General features: G+C 42.8%; 1 protein-coding gene across 2 annotated transcripts in view; it reads left to right on the top strand.

Annotated features, from left to right (window-relative positions):
• BABAM2 (BRISC and BRCA1 A complex member 2) overlaps positions 1-19,809 on the top strand; it is a 397,923-nt gene that overhangs the window by 305,875 nt on the left and 72,239 nt on the right. For both annotated transcript variants that reach the window (XM_030311393.2, XM_030311392.1), the window contains exons 8-10: positions 3,575-3,674; positions 6,974-7,044; positions 9,602-9,684. In XM_030311393.2, the coding sequence (XP_030167253.1) occupies positions 3,575-3,674; positions 6,974-7,044; positions 9,602-9,684 (254 nt within the window). The remainder of the gene's footprint in view (positions 1-3,574; positions 3,675-6,973; positions 7,045-9,601; positions 9,685-19,809) is intronic.

Genomic DNA, 19,809 nt, shown 5'->3' with positions numbered 1-19,809 from the left:
GTACCCTGCTTCCTCACCTCACCGATCTGAAGATCAGAAGAATCAACAGCAGTGGTCCCCTCCACCCCCTTCTCACCCTGTCCTCAGCCCCTTCCCGCCGCTAAGCCAACCGGTCCAGCCCTGCCTTCTCCAGCCAGACCTGCATTCCTGGGAAGAGCTCCGTGAGCCCTGGAATCTGCACAGGCTGACCCTTCTGTTGTACGTGCTCAACCCAGTAGTTTTTGATTCATGAATATTAAATAATTAGAGATCACAAGGCCTTACCTCCATCTTGCACCTTTTAAAAACATAATAGCTTTTTTATTTCATGGCACTTGACTTTGTTTATTGAGCATGATCAGGGCAGCATTCAGGCTATAGCAAACCTGTTAAATATTTACCCACGAGGCGGATATTTATACATGAATCAGCAGCACTTATCAGTGTGTGACGCTGGAAGTCAGGTTCAGTACGCTCACAAGCTAAGGAACTCCCGAGTTAAAGAAAGGGTGCAGTAAGTGCCATTTTAAAAAATAAACTCTCACTTAAAGCAATCCTTCGTAGTATCGGAAGCACTTCACCCACTGAGGCTCACTCTGTGCAGCCAACTCGGTCACCCACAGTGAGACATGGCAGAGAGGTTGGCTCCTCGCATCTGAGATCCAGTGAATCTGGTTGTTTGGTGGTTGGGGTGGGAGAGACTGAAGTACGAACAAAATCGACAGGAATGCTTGCTCAGCTGCTGTGTGGAGGAACGTCAGGAGAGATGGTGGGCTGTACAACACAGTGCCTGCTTCAGGGGTAGTCGGAGTGCTTCTGGAAGCCCTACAGCATCCCTGGAATCCTGGTCCCACTCACTGGTAGCCAGACCCACTGTTTCTTCCCGTCCCTGCAGCCCTTTCAAGAGTAAAAGCCCCCTGCTCTCAGGGAGGCATGGAATTCAGCAGTAACAGCCTGGACTCTGGCAGTAGGCAGGCCTGAGCTCAGATCTTGACTTTATCATTTTCTGGCTGTGTGAATGAACCCAAGGAAATTTCTTCTGCTCTCTGAGCCTCAGTTTCTTCACCTGTAAAATTACACTGATAATTGTCACCTCATTGAATTGTGGGGAGGATTAAGTTCGATCATGAGAAAGCACCTAGCAACAAGTGTTAGTTTCCGACGATCACAGAAGCAGAGTGGAGAGAGACGGGCCTGGCGGCCAAGCAGACGGCCTTTGGATTTCTCCACACCTCTGCTTCTTTCCATCATCACAGGTAATTTTGGTTTAATGGCTGTATTTCAGAAGCAGAGAGAGTCTCAAGTTTAGAGGATTACCCACAGACTATTTTCATTTTTTGTATTCAATTTAATGAATGATTAAGAACTTATCCTGTAATATTTTATACAGGTCAAAGCCCACTATAATCAATTCCAGGAAACTGTCCAAATTATTTTTTGGAATTTTATCATGCCAAAGATTGTTCCCCTAAGCAATGAGAAGCTGGATCTTGGTATTTTCTGTGTTACACAGATATTTCCCCCAGTAACTACGGGATATAAATATTGGATTTGTTACTCGTGCTACAGAATTTTCTTCTGGATCAGTTTCCATCCTAATGGAACCAGTAGAACCTTCCGGTTTGAAGTGTGCCCTCTGTGTACATTTGCATACAAAAGAGGGGACAAAAAGCCTTCTTCCAGTTCACAAGAAGTCATAGGAATTTTCCTAGCCTTCTTCAGAGTTTAGAGTAAACCTAAGCCAGTGTCTGCTCTGAGAGTAGCAAACGGAAATGATGTTCTTGCTGATTCTGTGCAGTTGCAGGCTGTAGATGATTCATTAATGTCATACTTAGTCAAATGCTGTCTCATAATTTTCTCAGTTGTCAGAGTTGTTGTGCTTTTTAGGTATCATCTGAATAGAAAAAAGTCAACAGCAAATATTTCCACCCGATGTTGACTTCCTCATATCACCTGGGGTTTTATTTGTGTGTTGGGACGTTTTCCTTCCATAAATAAATAAACAAAATATTCATTCCTACCAGAAAAATTAATTTCAGAAATCTGTAGTCAATAGGGAGACAGGCTGGGTCTGGAACCCTTTCAGTAGTTCTATGTGTTGTTCTCTGTATCGCAAACCCTCGGCTAAGTCTTTCTGCTCTAAACTATTTAGGAATGATTTTCTAGACTGTTATTGTGAAGCACTTTGCTTCCGTTCACTGCCTTGTAACTGTGGGGACTTGGTTAATGAATTATCACAGCATTAACAGATCTTAGGGGTCTTTTTACACCCCATCATATTACAGAGATGGTTCAAGGGGCTTACAGCAGAAAACCTACACATTAAGCTAAAATTCAAATAAGAAAAACAAATTAGGACCAAAGGAAACTGAGAGAGGAAAGAAAATAAAATCAAGATTGGATGATTACGAGAGGCGCCTGCTTGGGTGGCTCAGTCGGTTAAGTGTCCAATTTCAACTCAGGTCATGATCTCAGTTCGTGAGTTCGATCCCCGCATCGGGCTCTGCACTCACAGCTCAGAACCTGGAGCCTGCCTTGGATTCTGTGTGTATCTCTCTCTCTCTGCCCCTGCCCCACTCGCGCTCTGTTTCTCTCTCTCTCTCTCTCTCAAAAATAAATAAACATTAAAAAAAAAATAAAAACAGTTTAAAAGAATGAGGTACGAACTGTATACTGCTCAGGACCTGGAAACTATTTCTGGATCGGTGTTGTGTCGTAGTGCTTGGTTTGGTGATTTTTGACTGTACCTTCTTGTTTAGATGGATTGGATGTCAGTGTTGACTTGGACTAGTTACAGACTTCCCACCCATATTGGTCCAGAGACACAGGACCGGGCGGCATGGTGTTCCCAGAAGGTGTTTAATTAGTTGCCACTGTTTAAAACTTGAGACGTTAAATATTCTGGATTTCTGGCTTCACGTGAAAAATTGAGCTCCTATAAGACCGAGCCTGTGTTCCCACATGGCAGAGATCAGCTGAAGAGAAGAGGTGGAGGGCCCTTTCCACTGGGCAGAAACTCCAGTTCTCTGTGCTCGTTTCCATCACCTACCTGGGCCGGGTAGACCCTGGAGTCTGCAGCCCCTGTCCTAGGCCACCTGCCTCACACTAAACATGAGGACGCTAAAGCCCAAGGAGGCTTCCCAGGGCCCCCAAGCTGGTGAGGGCAAAACTGGTCCCTCTGGTACACTGTTGGGAGCGCTGCAGCAAGTCAGTTCAGTTCAATTCAGGGGTTTAAGGAATGACTTCTGACTTCTCTTTGCCTGGCATGTAACGAAGGGGATGAAAAAAATGTGTTTCCATACTAGGTCCAACCCATTACTATTGGTAAGACATTTACCCCTGCCAATCAGAATGTGCTAATTTGTACTCTTGTGTGACAGAATCATTCGTTGTTATTCATCGGTAACATGAACACGCTGAATTAACAAAGTGGATTAAAATAAATCTAATCATAAAGTGAAGCCCGTATTCCCGTTGTCATCATTCCAAGCGGTTCGTGGGCAGACCTTGGTAAGAGAAGCCAAGTCTGTGAGGGTACCACTTCTACCTTGTCAGAGCCCTAAGACAAGTGTCCCTTGTCCTCTTGTCCTTTCAGTGCGCTTGGAGGCTCCTCAGCTCTTCATATCCCAGCTTTCCCAGGAGGAGGATGTCTCATTGATTATGTGCCTCAAGTATGCCACCTGCTCACCAACAAGGTAAAAGCAAGTCTCCTGACCCTCCCCTCGCCCCTTGTAAGGCTCCTCTCTCCAGCGTGGCACCTACACGGCCTTGTGTGCAGGCGCCAGCTTCTTCACCCCATCTTAGAGTCAGTCTCCACCTGACGTCGGCCTTTCTTACTGTGAATTACAGCTCATCCGTTTCTCTCCTTAGTTCTTCGCCCTCCTTCCTTTTCGAAGGATTCTGACCTCCTGCTCCAGCCTTATCTTCATCTTTTAAACTTCTGTCTCCTTCTTCTGAAATTTCCTTTGTGTCCTGAGTTTTTGCTAGATCGTTCACCTTTGAACTCCTCCATTTCCCAGTTATCTGATGCATGCATGCATGGCTTTGGGGGGGGGGGGGCGGGTTGCCACTGGCTAGCATCAAGGTAATTCACTAGAGCTGCCTTCAGCTCTTTCTGTTTTTCTGTACCTCACTTTTTAGTAGTGAGTTCCTGGTTGTCCGTGTCCTGTCCAGGAGCAGTTTGCCAGAGCCCCGCTCCTCAGGGCGAGATCTCCAGGTCAGCCGGTCCGATAACCCAGCACATCAGATTATCGAAAGCTTTCCCTGAGCTGCATTTATGAGCCATTACACTGTCAAGTAGCTGAGTTTACGTTAATGGCTATTGTTAGATACTTTTAAAAAGGCATAAGAATATGCTCGTTCATGTCCAGCCAGTGTATTTAGCTAAATACTGGACGTGTTAATCCACAAGCAATACTGATTTACTCTCTTCTACATGGACTGACTCAGTTCACTTAAGTTCCAAAGTACTGTTTTCTGTGCCCCTATTGACTTGTTCACATTGGCTTGGAAAATAAATCTTTTGTTTGTCTCTTTCTTTCAAAAGATGGCTCATCTCTATATAGAAAATATTTTAAAAGTACAATAATATTTCAGAGTCTTCAGTATTAGTTTTTAAATGTCAGAGAACCTAAAATCTGGCAACTCTGCAGTCCGTGGGCTTGGCACAGATTCCAGGGCATCTAACTCTCGTGAAGTGGACGCTTCTCATTGGACCAAATTCCCCCAGCCACTGCCCTCCTTGAGGACTGATCGGAGGATAGAATTCTTATTTACATTGTGGGACTTTACACTGCCTTCAAATCTGTGTCCCAGTATTTTAGAGAAACATGCAAATTTGGTCTTCCAGAATTGAGAAGAAAAGCCTTTTTTTAAAGCTCTCCAATTGAGATTAATTTCTAGTCATACATTTTTCTCCAAAAAATTGTATTACCATTTTCCCAGAAATATAAGAATCGGTTTGTTTTTCTTATCTGGTTCCCTTTCATTAATTTTACTTGTCTTTTAAAATTGATGTTCTTATGCTTGCTACAAACGAGGACAGTATGGGCTGCTTTTAGAAACAATCTCTTCAAATGAATTTCCATAATTACATGGGAATCTATCTTTATAGCCAGTTTTGTTGTGGGTTTCTGTTAAAATGGTTTTCTGTTTTTAAAATCAAGTACACAGAACTGTTTTCATCCCCTTTTTAAACAAAGCCACTTAAGCAAACTTATCATCTGTTTTTCTTTTCCCAAAATAACATTTCTGATCCTGCATTAAGCCTGCAAAGTAAGCACTGTTTTTATAAATTGACATAAACCCCTATTATATAAATAGAATTGTTTTACTTTTAAAGGGTACAAAATGGCTATCACTACCAATTGTGTCAAGGTTATTTCAAGCACTTTATCTCGAGCTTTTGTTAGCCATGGAAACTCATTGTGGCTATAGCCAATAAAAACAATTTGGGGGGCCGCTTCCCCCCGCCCCGCCCCGTTTCTTTGAGCCGCTGTGAGGACATTATAAGGAATGAATTTTTATGTTAGTAGCTGATGGGTAAATGACTAACTTTCAGATGCCCAGCTTAATAAGTTCACAATTTTTTTAAAAATAAAAACGGTCATTTGGTGATAATAAGGAAATCTGAAAAGGCAAAATAAAATCTATTGTAACACTCCTTCTTCTGAATACTAGGAATTTGAAAAGAAAGAATTAAGCATTATCCTGCCTTTTCAATAGGAGTCGTAATTCAGGATAAAATAGCCCCCATTAGATGTGAGGAAACTCTTCTTTACAGAGAATTCCAGATGGTAAGTACACAAGGAGGGTTAGAATTTTAAAAAATCACCACTTTTCGGCTCCTAATGAAAAATCTGATTCAGACAAGAATCTCCAACAGGTATCGAAACCGTGAGGTAAAAGATCGAGAGGGGACTAGGTCTTCTCATGCCTCGAGAAGCATACCCAGGGGTCACTGCCGGCTGCAGCAAAGGGGGAACCTCCGTTTACGATGGATTAGTCCTGCTGTCATCCTGCTGTCGTCATCTAAATCAGTGATCAAGCCCACCATCACTTATGGAGTTGTTTTGCCAAAAATATTTAACCTGAATCTAGTCTAGACACATTATTTTTTAAGTTTATTTATTTTGAGAGAGAGAGGGAGGGAGGGAGAGAGAGAATGCACAGGCACACGTGATTAGGGAAGGGGCAGAGAGAGAGGGAGCAAGAGAATCCCAAGCAGACCTCATGCTGTCAGTGCAGAGCCCTACACGGGGCTCAATCTCATGACCCTGAGATCATGACCTGAGCCAAAATCAAGAGTTGGACGCTTAGCCAACTGAGCCACCCAGGTACCCCCAATCTAGTCACACCTTTAGTCTAACTTCCAATTAATAGGAAATACCGGGAGTAGAGGACAAATACAGGGAGTAAGGAAACAATCAGAGAGTCTAGAATGCAGAACATTCTGTAAGACAACTAGCCCAATCTCTTTGAAAAGTCAGAATCATATATGTGCATGCAGGCATGGACACATGCACACACGGTCCTATTAATCTACATTAATAGACTTTCTAGATTAAATGCCTGATCCTTGAGTATGCCCTGTCTTTTAAAAGAACATTTTGGGGACAATTGGGATATTTTGAAAACGCCCGGGGCACTAGATAAAGTCAGAAAATGGCTGATAATTTGTTGGGTACGATCATAACATTGTGGCTATGTAGGAAAATATCTTATTTTTTGGAGGTACATGCCCAAGTATCTAGGGAGAAACTTCCACGGTGTCTCTAAGTTCCTTTGAAATGTTTCAGCAAGATTGACTGATAGCTTGTTAGGGAGGTAGATGGCTGGATGAAGCAACCAGACAAAATACTCATAGTTGTTGAATACAGGTGGCAGGAATATGGACGTTCATTTAACCATTCTTTCTACTCCCTGAATCTTCGAAATGCTTTGTAAAATAGCATTTGAAAACTCCCTATTCCTCAGCTTTGGGTTCCTGTTTCAGGTGCAGTATGTGATTCAAGGATACCACAAAAGAAGGGAGTATATTGCTGCCTTCCTCAGTCACTTCGGCACGTAAGTTCCTCTGTGCTTAAACCATGTACCAACAATGTCCTCCCGTCCTGATGGCCCTAACGCGAGAGCTTGATTGAGAAAATGGCAGCTTGCTCTTGTACGGAATAGCTTTTCAGTGCCACTTTGATTCTTTTTGGTATGTTGCTTAAGCTAAAGCTCCCAGGAAGACATTTTTTAGGATTTTGCTACATATCAGAATCGCGTTATTGATTGTGGAGCAGAATTTGGATCAGCCTCACGACTAACCCCAAGCCCAGCAGTAACGAGGGCAGCGAGGCCTGCTTGTTCTTGAGCTCTCTGCAGTGTGCACAGCACACACCTCCAGCTGCTCCCTGGAGTTGTGAGGGAGGGAGCCACGTGGGCATTATTGGCACGTTTGACTGAAGAAAGCCCTGGACCTTTGAGAAGTCTTGTGACCTGCCCGGAAGAGACAGGGCCAGGGCGGGAACCCTGGTTCTCGGGACTCAGGCAGGCTTTTCTCAGGGAGGAAAGCCGGCGTTAGACGCAAAAGCGGCGACTCACACTCGGGATTAGGGGTTGGAAGAAGGCACAGAGAGGGGAAAGCAGGCGTGGGTCTGGGGAGTGCGTCTCCTCCTGCTGCCGCCCCTGTGGCTGGCCCCCTCCTTCAGGTTGCCGGTGGCCTGATGTTCTGCAGCTCTGTTTTCCTAAATGGCATCTGAGGCCTGGTTGAGCTTCTGCCCAGGGCTTAGCTCAAGGGTAGAGGGACCGTGTTTTCCCCACAGTCTTCTTCAAAAGATGGAACGCTCTACCCATTCAGGGGGGCTGAGCACTAAGGGTGTTAGTGATCTGCTTATAGCCCACCTTGTTCCAGAGAAGGTTTATAAAGATAGAAAGATATATATAGTCACACAAAGTTAAGATTTTAAACAAGGAAGTGAAGAAATTGGGACCAAAAAAATTGGGACTAGGCAGGAGCGGGCAAAACAAAGAATAAGGTTGGCCATTCCCAGGGATATAATTTTATAAACTGTAGCATAATTATGGGCAAAATTTCTGACTCCTCAAAACAATTTTAAGAAATTTTCTCATTATACATAGTGGAATTTTTTATGCCTCCAAAATAGAACTGTCAATATCTAAACAGTGTGACTGTCTCTCACATAAGCCTTTAATACTCAACGATTTTTTTTCAGCTTTACTTATGAACATTTTGAAAAAGTTCTTATGATACAAACAGTGGTTAGTAAATGGCACCATTGGACTTCTAATTTTTGAGGAAATTATCTTAAGAATATAGAATGAAAAATGAAGGAGCTAACACAGTAACCTCCCAAGTAGGGGGCACACACCCCACCTCACTCATAACCATTCGCACCCAAGAAAAATCGGAAAATTCGCATTTACATCTTTTTTGAAAATCTCTTTTTTAATATACATTTTGTGTATGTTTTATTATGCATATAATACAGTAATATAGTAGTAGTTGTATACAACTACTAAATCCTGTGCAAATACTATTCTATTACTGTACTGTATGCATAATGGAAAGGATTCTGTGCTTGTTTTTATGTACAGCATGCAGGATCTAAAAAGCTTAGATAGCGGTGTTTAACATGTTGAGTTGATTATAAATTCACGAAAAGAAATATAAACCGGTGACTAAAATTATTGACCTAAGTCATCTGAATGATGTGCCAACAGTCTTTGAGCAAATCACTCAGTCTTTAGTGTCCTAATTCCCTTTGCCCTTATGATGAGTTCACCCTTCCTACTGAAACTGGCAGGCCATTGGTATCGACAGTCTGATTGGCCTGACTCAGCCAGGGAGATAGCACACACCACTGGTGGATGACAGAGAAGATTATGCCTGTCCTCTGTGTGGTTAGTATTGTCACCTTATGGTCACGTCTCCCAAGCACTCAGCTCTTGAGGGGAACGGGGGAGGCTAGCCTATCAGGATTCTGGCCAGGCCCTTAGCAGTTGGGGGCTGTTCTCCTTGACACCCGTCCTGTGCATCTCCCACCTGAACCAGTGTCCACCCAGCTAACATGGCTACTTTGTCTTGAGCCCGGTGGGGAGGACAGGGGACACAAGGGAAAGGGTTCCAAGTACTTTGGAAGAAACTAACATAAACTCCCAGACTTAGTAACGTTGTCACTGCTCATTGCTTTTTAGTGCCCAAGTGAAAGTGGGTCTTAATCACCATCCAGACAGCAGTGTCCCTGTTGACCTGATTGCTTAATTTGTCCTTTTACTCATAACCAGCATTTGCATAACATTGTATGGTCTATCTTACTTGTTTTTCACCACCCTGTAATGAAGCTCGAAAATATTGTTCTATTTGTCTTACAGATGAGGAAATTGAGGCTCCAAAGGTTAAGTGATTTGCCTGGAGTCGTGATAGGTAGTAAGTGGCAAAGCTGTAACATAAATGTAGATGCTGCCATTCCAAATCACACGTCCTTTCTGTGGTAACACTCACCTTAAATGCCTCTTGGATTCAGTCACCGTGACTCTAGGAATCTATTCTTTACATCTCTTTTCTGCCTTGTTTTTATGAGGGTTTCTTCTTTGTGTGTGTGTTCTTATCACCCAGAGGTGTCGTGGAATATGATGCAGAAGGCTTTACAAAACTCACTCTGCTGCTGATGTGGAAAGATTTCTGTTTTCTTGTACACAGTGAGTATACTTTTGCTATGAGCACGTCAGCCTACATTCATTTGCATGTACATCCATGTACTAAACCGTATGTAATAGTGGCTGTGAAAACCTTTAGTGCCCTGCTGTGATTCCTTTTACTTTAGTATATTTACCGCGTGGTCTGAAAGGGAAAATATCTCTAGACCAGTGGTTCTCAACCACGTATAATTTGCCCCTCGGCAGATGTTTGGCGGTGTCCGTAGACATTTTTGATTGTCACGATTGAGCAGGAGGGGAGTGGGGATGGTGGTTGTTGCTACTGGCATTTCGTGGGTAGAGAGCTGGGAGGTTGCCTAAACATCCTACAATGCACAGAACAGCACTCCAACAACAACAAAATCATTTGGGTATAAACTGTCAATAGTGCTGAGTTTGAGAAACCCGGAGTTTAAGAACTCAGGGTTCCAGATTCCTATTTCAAAGCATCTTTCCAGCATGAAGTTCCAAAACTTTCAGGATTATTCAAAACATACTTGTTTTGGTCATGTGGTTATCATCCTTGTTAAGGGAAAAGACTACATCTTTGATAACACATAATAGATATGTAAAAGGTGAGACAAGTTGGAATGTATCCCCGGTGTCACTTTTCATTTTTATTCCACAGATAGGCATATTTAAATGCTTATTGTGTTACATTAATCAGCGAGTCAGTAAACTTTGGTCCACCTTTCTCCTGATGGATAATTTGAAGTCTCTCTCATTTATTTTTGGTTATATAAAAATTATTAACCCATGGTGCCAGGTTTGCTCTGCAAAATGCCCAGTCTTTAAGCCGAAGACACGTAGTTCCAGCTCTCGCAAATCAAATTACAGAAAAGCAGCGGGCTTGGCTTGACTTCATTCAGTGGATAAAACTACCCTAGACCTTAATAAACTATTCCAGGAAGAGGAGCCTTGGCCCTATTTAACCAGGCCATCAGACAATATAAAGCCATTGACTTGGGGATTTTTGTTTCCCCAGCAGACGGACATTCTTGGTTGCGATTTGCTTAGACTAAAAAATAGTTTTTAAATTCCTTTGTCTTACCCCATTTCACACCAACAGACAGTAAGAGACAGAGACAGAAAGCCTCGAATACCATGGTATAATCTGCATAGAGATAACTGAGCCTTGGCTCTGATTTTGAGGTGTTTCCCAATGATAAACACCTCGTCATGAAGTGCTTCACATTGGGCTTCTACTCTATAGCTAGTCCTGCATTGGGATCATCTCTTTAAATGCACCTGAGGAATGCAAGCATATCGCAGTGTATTCATTCTATGCACAGATAAAAAGAGATTTTAATCTTGGGTGTTCCTCCAACTAGTTACATGATGTTCAGATCACTGGGACGAGCCTCCCTCTGCTTTCGTTTCCTCATATGTACCCTGGGGATCTGGTTGTTAAGTCCTGTGGAGACATTCGCATATGGAGCTTAACCCGTAATACAGGGCCAGGTGGAAGAGGAAGCCTCACAGTCAAGGCCTCCTGGCAATCTCCTCTCTGCTGGTCATCTTACGTGGCCCTACTGGTTCTTCCAGCCACCACTTTTGGTTCTCACCTTATGTGTTGCCGTTTTGTTTTTTTCATTCTGAGTCCTAATTCCCTTGTGAGATCCCATTTCCTATTTGCCACATTCACTTTGCACACCATCTTGATCCCAGCGAGTCTGCTTCTAGCCTGGTAACCTGACCCCAGATCCTGATTACGTTCTTGGTTCGTCTCTCATGACCCTGGACAGGTGCCTGGGTGATTTGGTTGGCGCAGTTCCCCTAGCCCAGCCCAGCAAGAGGGGCCTGTACCCTGCCTTGAATGGTGGTGGTGATAGTCAGAAAGCCACCCAGAGTGGCTGTGAGAAAAGAACACAGAAGGAGGGACGCACAGAAGGATAATTGCAAACATGAAATTAGAGGAATGCTCAACGGCAGTGGCATGAAATCTCAGCTCTTTAAATGAAACTTATTTCGGTTTTCCAGCCATGATTCTACTTCCCAAAATCTTGATGTCAGATCCTATCAGATATAAAGGGACAAAAGATACTCTTGCCATTGTTCATTCTCACCTGTGTCTTCCGCATGCGACTCAACAATGACTCTTCTGGTGGCGGCGAGCAGGAGGGCTGCACGGGGCTGAGGGAGAACTCACCTGCCAGCTCCTGCCCTCCCTCATCTGTACACGTGGTGTTAGAGCGGTTCCTGTTCCTTTGGAAGGTCTGTTCCCCAAAGAATATTTCCCCTGGTACCGCGGGTCCGGTGTTTCTTACAGCTCCTTCTCCACCTTCCTGTCTTCGCTTTTCCAAGTCAGATGTGCAACATGAAGTCCCAGAGTCACATTTCCACTTAGTTGTGGTTCTCTTCTTCAGAAATGTAGAACCCACAGGCACTCTTTACAACAGCTACTAGGGCTTTGGGATTCGTTTAATTTACTTTTTCCGGAGTGTTTTCCTCAGGCCGTTACTCTCTTCCTCCCCAGGCTGCTTGCCCCTTGTCTCTTAGCATTACTGCCTGCACTCGTGGCTCCTTGGCGGATATGACCTCGTCTGTGAATCATGGGGCTAGATGCTGTTTCCTGCTCCATCATCAACACGCAGCCTGCCTTTACATATATTATTCTCACCCTTCTGCTTCTTTCTTGTGTCTAAAACAAACGTAGGACTTGCTGCATCAAAGTGAAGCTTGGTTGGACAATGTGTTTTGTTCTGTCACGCAGTTAAGCATCTGACACTCACCTTTTTTCAGTGTCTGCCTGCTTGGTTACAGCACCCAAGGGGCCACTTGTTCCCTTTTTTCTTTCCGTGAAGACAGGGAAGCGAATACAGGGTGGCAGAGACTTACTGAAAGAACATTGCAGTGAATTATTCTGAGATCTCAAGAACATGAACAAGGAAGGAAGTGCCTAGGGATGGAGCCAGTCTTCCATGGCTGGCCCCGCTGCTCCATGGAGGGTGAGCACCTGTCAGGACACCGGATGACATCCCTGCTCTCCTTCCTTTCTCCCCCTTTCCCAGGCCCGGGAAGAACTCGGTCACTAGGGCAGGTGCTGGTAATAATTCTGAGCATTTTGGATGCCAGAGGAAAGAGGCACTTCTCTCTCGAGGCAGGCGGCTCTGACCTCACACTTTGCTAGAGTGTGCGGAAGCAAGAATGTCCTCGGGGAAAACATTGTACATATTCTGGGTTCTCTCAGGAGCCTCTGCAACCTCCCAGCATTCTGACGGTTTCAGGAGTGGGGACGGGGCCATGATCATGGCTGTGGAGAGTTTTTGTCCACTTCTTCCTTCTTCCTTTCCTTCCTTCATCCATATCAACATACTGCAAGACTTGGAACCATGCAAGAATCAGGGAGTGCTCCCATCCAAAAACTGTGTTCAGGAAGGTTTCCCAGCCAACATGTGAGAATTATCTGTAGTGGTTATGGAGGTAATTCCGTGTTTGCCGAGCTCTGGAAGGACATGTCACCTTTAAGCCAGCACCTTCTGAGAATGCTGGGTGACAAGAGAACCAGACAGCAAAGCACGGTAACACAGGATAAAAGCAACCACTGGGAAAAACATCAGCTCTTCTTCATGGTCCCAGGCAGTGGCACTCTAAGTAGATATGAGAGGAGGCACCGGCCCACGGTAGTAGGATCGCTGCTCGGAAGTGGGGGGTATTGAGGTCTGTGACTCCCAAGGCAAGCGAGGGAGCGTGTGATCGTATGAGAAGCTGTCTTTTCTCATTAGCCGTAAATCCTTGGTAAGCGACCCTTTGAGTCATCCGGCCTGGACCGCAAGCCAGGTCTCCGTGGCAAAATATCTGTTGCTCTAAATCTGACCATTTGGGCTGTTCCATTTAATTTTTTATCTTCTCTGCCCCTGACCTAATCACTTTAACCCAATGCAACTGAGTTCTGGGTTTATTGAGAACCTGTATGAGCTTAGGACTATGATAGGTCCCAGGGGACAGAAATGGGTCCATAACTCAGGCTTGCTCTTAAGACACTTAGAGCCTGGCATAAGAGTTGGCAAATGCTACCCTGCAGGCCAAATCCCACCCTCAGCCTGTTTTCATACGGCCCTAAGCTAAAAGTGGTTTTTGTGTTTTTAAAGAGTTATTGGAAGTGGGAGGAGAAAGAATAGGCAACAGAGGTGGTAAAATATTGACTCGTTGACCCTGTACCAAAAATGTGTGCAACCCCTGGTCTGGTTGATGAGAAAGGAGGTCAGATAATGGTGAATCACAGTGGTGTATCTTTTTAAGACAACTAGCTTGTGAGCGTGCCTACCATATGCCAGGCACAAAGAGCGGGCAGGGAGAGAGCTTCATACGTTTTATACGTAAGAGAGAGATGTAGAAAAAGAGAGACCCTCCCTAATCAAGTCTGGTGAGAGAGACAGACAATAAAGAACTAAAACTATCAACTGTATAAATTTCAAAGGCTGACAAGTGATATAACGGAACAAAGCAGGGGGCTGCAAAAGAGACCGAGGGAAGGTGGTGTTAGGCCGGTCGGGAAAGACTAGTTCCTCGGCAAAGTGGGGTGGGCTCATGTCCTCGCCACAGAATCAACATCGTGTCTTTATAGCGACAAGCGAGATGGCTACTAATTCGGTAAAAACCAACATCGTGCGGTTTTTCAAAACTTGCTTACTTTTTGGATACAAGTCACATTGTTATATAAATAAATAGATTGAAGAACAAATCAGAATCACTAAAGTGATTAAAATTGGAACCACAATGTTAGAATTCATTTCAGTGTTAGAATTCATTTCAAAGTGAATCTAGAGAAAGTGTAATATTATTGTAGAATTAATATGATTACCTCAGATGAGGCATCTATGAAGATTTGTGGCTTAATTTTCTCATTTCTAGTAGGAATGATAGCTATCAAAGTAGCAGGAGCTAAAATTGATTATGAATAAAAAGTAAAATTAATCAGGTCTCTATTGTTCAAAGAGATAAAAGAATATGGAAAAAGATAAAAGAAAATCTACTTTCTAAATGCCTTTTTGCTTTGATTAAGAGAACTATTAGTCCTTCAGATACTTTAAACATTTTGGTTAATTTTTTTCCCGGACTTCCTTGAAAGTGGTTAGCTGTGGTGGGTAAAGCGGTTTTCATCTTTTGATTATATACAGAAGCACACCCTGTTCACAGTTTACAACCTGAAAACTCTAGAACTTTAGCGACCACTGTCACCATTTTGATTCAAATTGAAAGTCCGGTTTCATCTTCAGAGTCTACTTCTTTCTAGAAAAGTCTTTTTCTGTAATTTCTGGCTCTGGTTTGAGCATTTATTTCATTAATCTTTAAAATATTCTTGGGAATATCCTTTTCATTCTAATACCTCGGATTTATGTGACTCCTTTTTAATGACCTTGAAGGACTTCTCGTAAGGAAGGAGGTTGAAATCGGATGCACGATCACCATGCGGTGATTTCTTTCCCTATTCTCTCTCATATATATTGTGTGAGTCCTCTCAGTTGTAATTGTTGGATTAAAGTAATTGCTAAGGTGAGTTTATCCAGTCAGAGAAAGGGCATTAAAATTCAGTGATTTTGACTTAAAATTGTATGCAGCTGCTTTGAAATGAACACATGGTAACCCAAGAAGGCATGTAACTCAGTGAAAGGAAGTGGTTTACAAAGAATAACTTTTAGAGTATTGATCCAGCTCAGTATCATCTTTTCTTAGAATTAATTTTAAAGTATTACTGACATTGGTGAAACAGGGGCATTATTTTGGGGGTAAAACTTTTGCTGTTGTTAAAGATAATATTTACAGTAATAACAGTTAGCAAGTGTTGAGCATATACCATGCTCCAGACACTTCTCTCAGTGTTTTGCATATATGGTATTATGTGGCTTAATCCACATAACACTGTTCTGAGGATAATTACAAGTATTACTGCATTTTACAAATGACAAAACTGTGGCACAGAAGGAGTAAATACACTCACTGTGACAGAGCTAGGGTTTGAAATCCAGGCATTGATTCCAGAGCCCACGTGCTAGACTGCATTACTGTACTATTTTAGATGATTGGTTGGCAGTATCCCCAAGTATGTGTTGAATTTTGAAAGCTTTTGGAGCTTCCCAGAGACCCTGTAAGCCCCAGGAACAGAAGTGTTCACCCAGGCATGGGGAGATACATGTAGACAGTGGACATCGCACCAAAGACAGTACCGATCTGAAGTCAGCAAGGCAGCAAGCTGGTGTTGCTCCTCAGTGGTGATGACAGTTTGTCCAGCTATAAACCCCTGGCCAGTGGCGCAAACATGCCGGCTTGAGTAGGGTTTCACTCTGTGGCTATAGAAAGACATAACTAATGAGTTAATTAGAGAATTAACCGGCTATTGGCTATCAAAGACTAGATTTAACCTGCTTTTAGATATAATTAATGCGGTCAGTTATAATGGCTGCTTATACAAAGTGCTGCAAATGCAAACCTACAAGGTTGGAGCCAAATGGGCACTGGAAGTGTGAGAGCAGCTCAGGTTCTAAGACAAGAAGGAGTGATAGGAACTCCATGCTCCTTTGCAGGATTTTTGTTTCTTTTTTTAAACAGAGTACAATCCAAACATTCCTGTGGCCAGGATTTATCCTGATGGCTTATGAATCTTCTTTTTTTTTTTTTTTCAACATTTATTTATTTTTGGGACAGAGAGAGACAGAGCATGAACGGGGGAGGGTCAGAGAGAGGGAGACACAGAATCGGAAACAGGCTCCAGGCTCTGAGCCATCAGCCCAGAGCCCGACGCGGGGCTCGAACTCCCGGACCGCGAGATCGTGACCTGGCTGAAGTCGGACGCTTAACCGACTGCGCCACCCAGGCGCCCCTGAATCTTCTTTTAAAAAACACTTTTGGGGCACCTGGGTGGCTCAGTCAGTTAAGCTTCTGACTCTTGGTTTCAGCTCAGGTCATGATCCCACGGGTTTTTAAGCTCGAGCCCCATGTCGGGCTCTGCGTTGGCAGCGCTGAGCCTGCTTAGGGTTCTCTGTCTCCCTCTCTCTCTGCCCTCCCCCACTCATGCTGTCTCTGTCTCTCTCAAAATAAATAAATAAACTTAGAAAAAAACCTTTTTATTATAAAAATTTCAAACACAGGAGCACCTGGGTGGCTCAGTCAGTTAAGCATCCGACTTTGGCTCAGGTCATGATCTTGCAGTTTCTGAGTTCAGGCCTCACATCTGTGTGCTGATAGCTCAGAGCCTGGATCCTGCTTCAGATTCTGTGTCTCCCTCTCTCTCTGCTCCTCCCCTGCTCACACACACACCCACACACACACACACTCTCTCTCTCAAAAATAAACATTAAAAAAATTTCAAACACAAAAATAGAAAAATATCATAAACCCCTATGTGCCCATCACCCATGTTGCATCTTTGTCTATTTGTTTCATTGATCCCTTCCTCCTTTTTAATTTAATTTAAAATTTTTTTCTGGAATATTTTGAAGCAAATGTGAAATATCATTTCACCTATAAATACTTCAGTGTGTATCTCGAACAGTTAAGGATTTTTTAAAAATTGTTTTTTAAGTTTATTTATTTATTTTTAGAGAGACAGAGAGAGCACAAGCAGGGGAGGGGCAGAGAGAGAGAGGGAGAGAGAATACCACGCAGGCTCCTCACTGTCAGCACACAGCCCGATGCGGGGCTTGAACTCAGGAACCATGAGGTCATGACCTGAGCCTAAATCGAGTCAGATGCCCAACTGAGCCACCCAGGTGCCCCAGGAGTTTTGAGAAGATGTATCCAAAACAACAATATTAGAATGTTACAATACAGTAACAAATTATAATGTTGTTTAATATCATCTAATAACAGTCTGTGTTCAAATTTCCCCATTTGTCTCATATATGTTTTTTTTTTCTTTTCCAATTGGTTTGTTCAAATTAGAATCCAAATAAGTCAGGACCCATGAATCTTGAAAATCCCTGGAAAAGAAGAGATGTGGACCCAAATAATGGATATCACCACCCATTTTCTTTCCCCATAATTTAGCTAAGAAAATATGGAGTGAAATTATTAAAACATCACTTCACCCATGGGCCTGTAGAAGATAAGGTCTGACGTTTGCTTATCACCTTCGTTTCAAAGTGCTTTTAATTATCGCATTTAGAATATGAGTCATTGAGTCTCTCTGTCAGTTTTGAATAGAATTCTTAGCACTAGAACGAATGGTTAGAGATCATCTAGCCCAGGGAGGGACTTTTAACATTTTTGTGCCAAAGACCCCTTTGAAAAACCCTGTGGATCCATTCTTCAAACAGTGTTTTAAAATGTATAAAATAAAATATATAGTACTGCAAAGGAAGCTGATTCTATTAAAAAATATTATCAAGTCATTAAAAGTGATTTAATCATACACTTAAAAACGTATGACACAGAATATGAGCTTCTTTGATAACAACCTTAAATAACAATATCCAGTGGCAAATCTAATAACCCTTGTAATTTGGAAATAGTGATGAGCATTGAAGAACACTTTAAGATCTGGGCAACACCTGCCATGTGCTATAAAAGTATCTGCAATGTCTTATGACAACAAAGGCAAGGTACTGCTAATACTGCTGTAGATTGTTACCTGCATTCATAACTGGAGGAAACGCTAAATTTCAGTTCAAGGCAGTGAGTGTAGAGATCCACATTCTTCCTGTGCAAGTTCCCAGATACCCAAATTCGATCCAAGACCTTGCGGAGTGGGAGGTGAAGGGAGGTGTACAGATCTCTGACTGAGAATCTCGGAAAACTCCGTGTTACAGAGCTCAGATGTGTCTGAGTACCTCACCCTCAGCCATGCATAACGTCAGGGGAGAATAGGACTAGAAGCCAGGTTTCTGCAATCCAATTAAGTATTTTTCCTATGTTTGAATGGCTGAATTCTAAGCCTCCTAGGCAAGGGAAATACTTTTGCAGCAATATGTGTGAACGCTGGCCTGAAGAACTGTTCAACATAAGGAAAATACCGGAAAACAGTGCTCAGATTTAAGGATTAATGACCTGTCTTTTGCATATTATATGCTCCCTGATAAACACAGGTTCAACTCTCATAAGTCCATGAGACATTTTTTCCCTGTCTTTTCTGAGGTATCACTTACTATAACTTTACTATAACTTACAGTAGAACTCACCCTTATTAAGTGAATAATAAATTTTGGCAACCACATAGAGACGCAGAACTAGCGCCACAGTCAGGACGTGACACATTTTTCATCACCCTAAAAAGTGTTTCATCTTTAAAACGTTTGTGCAGCGGATCCCCCCTGTTGACCTTCAGCCCCAGGTAGTCACTGACCATTTTCTGTTACTGTAGCTTATTCTTTCATAGAATGTATAGAGTTCATAAAAATGGAATCAAGTTGTATTTGACCGCTTTCACTTAACGTAATGTTTTTGAGATCCATCCATGTTGTGCATGTGCCGGTACTTCATTCTTGTTTATTGCTGAGTAGTATTCCATTTTCCCATTCTACTATTTATCCATTTACCATGCAGTGGACATTTTATGTGTTTCCGGTTTCTGGCCAGTAAGAACAATGCTTCTGGCTCAGTCAGTTGAGGGTCCAACTCTAGATTTTTGGCTCAGGTCACAATCTCGTACTTCATGAGATTGAGCCCCACATCAGGCTCTGTGCTGTGTGGAGCCTGCTTGGGTTTCTCTTCTCCCTCTCTCTCTGCCCCTCCCCCTGCTCATGTTCTCTCTCTCTCTCTCTCTCTCTCTCTCTCAAAAAAATCAACACTAAAAAAAAAGAATACTCCTATGAACATAATTTAAGTGCAAGTCTTTGTGTGGACATAATATTTTGTTTCTCTTGGGTAAAAAGAATACTGGATCATATAGTAAATATGTGTTTAACTCAGTTTTGTAGTACTATATTGCTTTTCAGAGGGCGGTAACTTGTTACATTCTCACTAACAACATATGAGAGTTCTGGTTCTTCCACATCCTCTCCAGCCCTTGCCATTATCAATCCTTTTAATTTCAGCCATTGTAAGGTACGTAGTATTATCTCATTGTGGTTTTAATGTACAATGAAACTATGGCTCAACATCACTCATGACTAGTGATGTTGGGCACCACCTTTTCATGTGCTTATTTGCCAAGTAAGTTATTTTGTGAAATGTCTGTTCAAATCTTTTTCC

The sequence above is a fragment of the Lynx canadensis genome, chromosome A3, assembly GCF_007474595.2.
Source record: "Lynx canadensis isolate LIC74 chromosome A3, mLynCan4.pri.v2, whole genome shotgun sequence".
In the NCBI taxonomy this organism is placed as follows: Eukaryota; Metazoa; Chordata; class Mammalia; order Carnivora; family Felidae; genus Lynx; species Lynx canadensis.
Note: the sequence above shows the minus strand (reverse complement) of the source record. Positions and strands in the feature narration are given on the sequence as shown.